Consider the following 6000-nt stretch of genomic DNA (forward strand, 5'->3'; position numbering starts at 1 on the left):
GGTTTATTTTGCAACAAAATAAAGGTAAATTTTCCCATTCAGCTCCAATCAGAAAGCAAACCACTGTAAGGAAATAAATAAATAAATCCTGAACGTTACCTTCTTTCAAAAAATTGTATTTTGCATAAATATATGCTTGTTATTTATGGTAGCTCATTATTAATGGATTTAATTATATGCCAATCAAGTAATCAGTTCAGAAGCAATCATTGCTACTGCGATTTGTTCATAATTTTTTTAATAAATTATTTTACCTTCCTTTTAGAGAGGAAGTTTAATTTTTATTTATCGAATAGCTATGGTAAATTCTTTAGCACTGGTTTAGGGGTGGTAACTTACTGTTTAAACGATTTCTTACTTAGTTTTAATTTAATTTTCATAAAATTATTCGTTATTAAACACTATTTTTCATGTTAAAATAAAAAATGATATTGTTAGTAAATATTTTTACAAAATTAAACTGTTTATTAAAACTAATAAGATATGCATAAAACTTGTATTCATTTTTAAGCGGAACACATATTTTTTGTAGTATTAATTTTTTTGGCGATTTTTCCGGCATGCCGGAAAGGACCGGGCAAGTGGTATTAAATCTGGTGACCCCCAAATTTTGTGGCATGCTGGATAATGTGGGGTAATACGGTAATACCTTTGAAAAATTCTACAAATATTTTTTATTAGTTGGAAATTGGTCAATGGGAAAATTCCTATCATGTGGGTGAATTATTTTTTTCCTGCAAAATTGATGTTCAAGAGGCTTTTAATTTCTTCAATTTGTTTGTTTTCTTTTCTTTCTTTCTTTTTTTTTCTGAAAGGTACTGCAAAAGCTAAGGGACCATTCATTAATTACGTAAGGGTCTCGAGGGGGAGGGGTCAAACCCATTCTTACATAATATTTTCCAAGTCGTTATTTTATATCAGAAATTGCACGGTCAAGTAGTTTGGAAGAGTTCATATTTTATTTGCTTTTTGTTTTTCAAAAAATGCATAGCGTAAAACATAATTAAAGACTCTCACTATTCATAGCATGTGGTAGTATCAATTAGTATCGCAACACATTATATATTTGAAAAATAAAAATCTTTGATTTACGTCAAACTGTGAGTTTTAGTGTAACTGATCCTTTTCTAACAACATTTTATTATTTTTAAAAATGAAATGGAATCTTACGTAAGAATGTGTGGGGGGGGGGGAATCTTACGTAACCTTACAGAGGGGGGGGGGGCAAAAATAGGGTTGTTTCCTTCAGTTAGGAATACTACTTTTAGTCACTGAAATCGATAGAATAAGCAAAAAAAAAAAAATAACATGGATCTAGAAAATACATTTCCCCAACAGTTATTTTTTAATTCATTTTTTTTAATGTCCGATTTTTCAAACAAGGCGTGGTCTTGATCAGTGCTTCTCAACCTTTTTTACTTTGCGCAACACTTAAGAAATTTCTAGATCAAGGAGGCACACTGAACTTAATTTCGCAATGTTAATATAGAAATATTTTTATCATTCACTAGTAAAAAGATGGGGGAGGGAGACTTTTTTCATATGAATAAAATAACCAAACTAACGTAGTGTATTTAAATTTATTTAGAAAGTAGAAGTATTTCGAATATATTGAGGTTGATAATGAACAACAAAACTACCTATATCAGACTTTACAGAAAATTATGCTTGATATGTTTCAAAGCATTTCTGTCAAACATGTCATTTAAGTGCACACTGCAGTTAAACGATTTATCAAAAAATGTTTCAAAGAAAGAAGCAAGCAAGAAATTAAAACCAAACACCTAACTTGACTGCTAATGAGACACTTGAGCCTGCCTTGAGATGCAAAGACGTTTGATGTTCGGCTCTATGCTAGAACGAGTTGCATGAATTCAGGCTCTTTAGAGATGATCTATTGCTATTTTTTATAAGTGTGAGCGCTGAGAAGCAGAGTTCGCAATGATATGTAGTTAAAAATGGTAGTAGCCCATCAATAGCAAGATGGTGGGATACTCATTTTTAACCAGCAACCAAAATTCGTCCAGAGGCATTTCGCTCAACTTAAGTTCAAGAGTACGGTCGCTCTAGGTCCATAAATTCTTCTTGCCCCTTCAAAGAAAGGTCTTTAAATGATGCATCCGCAGATGAAGAGAATCGATCGGGAATCCAGTCATACTGTGCTATGTTAGCATTTTTGAAATAGTTCTTTAACTTGTCCTGAAGTATGACTAAATGATCTGTCACCACATTCACAGCTTTTCTTTCATGTCATTTCCTTCACATACCATGTTGATAGTCCGTCTGAAAATGTCCAATGAGCCCCGATCTACTTCTTCTCCTCACAGCTGAATTTCTGATTTGAACCCGTTCAGCTTGTCCACACATGTAACCGAATTCTCTCTATGTCCTTACATTTTCCTATTCAATTCGTTAGAGATGTTCAAAAATATCAGCCATGTACGCTAGTTTTGCCAGCCAATATTTGTCTTGCAACAAACTGGCGTTCTGTATTTCATGTTTTATAACAAAAAACTGTCGTACCTCGTCCTTTAATTCAAAAATTCTTGATAGTACTTTACCACGCGAAAGCCAGCGAATCTCTGTATAAAGAAGTAAGGAGTAGTGATCTGCCCCCATTTCTTCACAAAGTACGGAGAAAAGACGAGAATTGAGCGGCTTCGGTTTTATGAAATTCACGATTTTCACGACTTTAGCCAAAGTTGGCTTCAGTTCATCTGGTAAGTTCTTTGCCATGAGAGCTGCACGATGGAGGAAACAGTGTATGGTTTGAACACTTGGGTTACAATTTTTCATATTCGGCAGGAACCCTATGATAGGTCCTGTTATTGCAGCAGCTCCGTTGGTGCAAACACTTGTACAAATTTGCCACTGGATCCCATTGCTTTTCAGATATTCATCTGTAATGTGGAATATCTCATCACCGGTTGCACGTTCAGGAAGTTCTTTGCAGGAAAGATAATGGTCTTTAATGCTTCCCTCATCAACAAAGCGCGCAATGGCTATGAGTTGTGCACATCTTCCGATGTCTGTTGATTCATCAACTTGAAATGCAAGTTTTCCAGCTACTCATAACTTCTCTGCCAATGTTGCTTCTATGTCTTCCGACATGTCATCAATCCGTCTTCTGATAGTGTCATCAGAAAGCGGCACTCAGACCACCTCCATCTCTGCTCCGGGTTTTAACATTCCCCGTGCAATTTGTTTGCACGCTGGTAAAATATGCGTTTCACTGATAGTGTGGATTTTTCGTTTTGGCATTTAACCGTGGAACATTATAGCTAGTCACTTGAGCCCTTTCAGAAACTTTTGCTCAGGCTTTCATGAAGGAACTTTGCTTCCAGTTCTCTTCCTGCAATCGCTTGAAGTAACCGATGCCTTTGCCTAGGCAAAAAGGATGTTTAGTAGACAGGTGACGTTTTAATTTGCTAGGGACCATCGCTTCATTTGAAAGTTTCTCCCTGCAAATGACACACTCCACTCAAGTTTTGATGATTTTACATCTTCGATCCCCAAAATCCCGTAAGCCAGGTATCCTTCCCTGCACTGCCTACTCAGTGAGTTAGTCTTTTTATTTGGAGTTCCATCTGTATCAGTACATTCAGTCGCAGACTTAGCAGCTGATGAGCCTTTTCTAATCAAGAGTTTTTCCATATCACATTCGTAATTATAGCGGATGTTTTGCACCAATCCGAATAACACACTGAGCGTATGAAGAGAAGACAGAATGTCATTGCTGGTGAATAATACTTATGTGAAAAAGTATGTTTGAAAAAATATTCATTCTTCCTAGATTTTATTTTTTCAGTTTGATTTTATTTTTTTGCTTTATTTTAATTTCTATTTTGCTAAGTCTCAGAATTGAGCTTTCAGAAAGTACAATAAAAGAAATTTGTATTGGAACTGGAAAAGATGAAAATAAAAGCTAAAGCTAGGGCTAAAATTCTGGGCAGGAGGGCACGATCCTTGCCTGGGGAAGGGGACGATTTTGCGAAAGATTTAGAAAAAATTCTATATAATCAGACGATTTCGTAGAAATTAGAATCCGTTTTCAAAAACTGAAAGTAATTGGATCACAAGAAGTTTTGGGGAGAGGTGGGCCAGCAAATCCCGCCTTTCCCCTTGTTGGGTATGTCTGATTGCACATGATCGACAGGGTGAATTAAGAAGTTACAGAACGCTACAAACGCTCTTCGATCGTAACTTTAAATTAAAATACACCAAGGCCATTTCTTTTTTGTATAACTACGAAAATACCGCGGCACACCGACTTCCTTGTCGCAGCGCACTAGTGTGCCGCGGCACACCGGTTGCGAAGCCCTGGTCTTGATGACGTCACAAATGATGCAGTTTAGCGCATCTTTCTACTGCGTTTCCACATTATGATAATCAAGAAGCAAATTAAACATTGCGCCCTACTCTTGCTATCAACCCTATCGTTGCCAGTACACGTGAGTAAAGATGTGAATTAAATACTTTGCTCAGTGATTGGCAACGTTGAATGGCATTTCATCATTTGGGATGTCATCAGCAGAAGCGTAAACAATGAAAGCGCACTGATTTAAGTTTTTTTAATATTAAACTTGGTCAAATTATCTAAAAAATGGTCAGATCCTATGTTTTTAAGCATGCTCTTTCAGAAAAAAATACATTTAAATTTTTGGAAACGACCCCATTGCCAAACTCATCCTCACGTAATCAATGAATGGCCCCTAACAGCAGCTCCAAATCTTTCCAAAAAAGGCTACGAGAGAAATTCGAAAAGGACGACATAATTCCGAGAACGAAAACCAGCAGATACTTACGCCATCTTCCACGAAGTTCTCAAACAGCGAAATGACGAGTGTCTGCTTTTCCTCCACAGATCCAACGAGGAGCCCCGGGGCGAAGAATAAGGTGTAAATGATTTTGAACAATGGAGTCTTGTAATGGAGCAGTGCCTGCAACAAAAACATACCACGTCACTGGATACTAGCAATCAGGGTTCGAAAATATCATATTTTAGAAAATATCCGATATTTTGATATCTATCCTATATTTTCGATCAGCACAAACTAAAGTATTTTTTAGTAAGTTACCGCCCTAAAGCCAGGGCTAAGGCAGAAATACTTAAAATGCACCGCCAGCTCAGTTATTCCATCCGAGGACTGCAGTTTCGTGCTTTTCAGCACTCATCGGCCTGGAATAGGAATCACATGTGCTGGAGGCGAAAAATCTCTTAAGGGAACCAAGAGAGCCAAACAAACTGGTAACTAATGCAGAATAAGCAAACCAGATGAGCGACCCCAGCAATGGTGCGGTTCAACTCAAAGATAGATGGCAAAGCTAAGGTATTTTGTAGTAAGTTACCACCCTAAAGCCAGGGCTAAGGCAGAAATACTTAAAATACACCGCCAGCGCAGTTATTCCATCCGAGGACTGCAGTTTCGTGCTTTTTAGCACTCATCAGCCCAGAATAGGAATCACATCGGTCGCTCATCTGGCTTGCTAATTCTGCATTAGCTACCAGTTTGTTTGGCTCTCTTGGCTCCCTTAAGAGATTTTTCGCCTCCAGCTCACGTGATTCCTATTCCGGGCTGATGAGTGCTAAAAAGCATGAAACTGCAGTCCTCGGATGGAATAACTGAGCTGGCGGTAATAATAAATAGTAAATGAATCCTCAAATCACTCTTTATTTTCTTGTATTATTATTAAAGCGACATGTAGACTTAAACTTAAGGTTTCTTTCGTTATTTGTATCTGATATTTCATTTAAATCTTTTATCAATTTTAATGGAGTTGATTTAGTATTAGCTGTTGTACTCATTTTTCTTCTGTTAGCCGCTTTCACACAGTTATATGATTCAGAAATTAAAAAAATGTGCTTTAGTCGGTGCACAGTCATAAGACATTTTCTTTTTTTTTTCTGACCAACATTTAATATTTAATTAGGCACTTTTAATATGAGTTAAAATTGTTACATTACTAATCATTTTATGACTATAAAATAAAAAAGGAATA

General features: G+C 36.6%; 1 protein-coding gene across 1 annotated transcript in view; it reads right to left on the reverse strand.

The window, feature by feature from the left end:
* Nucleotides 1-4940, reverse strand: part of LOC129233959 (seipin-like) — a gene marked incomplete at its 5' end in the record, with an annotated part of 29339 nt that extends 24399 nt beyond the window's left edge. The window contains one exon of the mRNA XM_054867871.1: nucleotides 4806-4940. Coding sequence (XP_054723846.1) covers nucleotides 4806-4940 — 135 coding nt within the window. The remainder of the gene's footprint in view (nucleotides 1-4805) is intronic.
* Between the last annotated feature and the right edge of the window lie 1060 nt (nucleotides 4941-6000).

The sequence above is a fragment of the Uloborus diversus genome, unplaced genomic scaffold (genome assembly GCF_026930045.1).
Source record: "Uloborus diversus isolate 005 unplaced genomic scaffold, Udiv.v.3.1 scaffold_831, whole genome shotgun sequence".
NCBI classification, from domain to species: Eukaryota; Metazoa; Arthropoda; class Arachnida; order Araneae; family Uloboridae; genus Uloborus; species Uloborus diversus.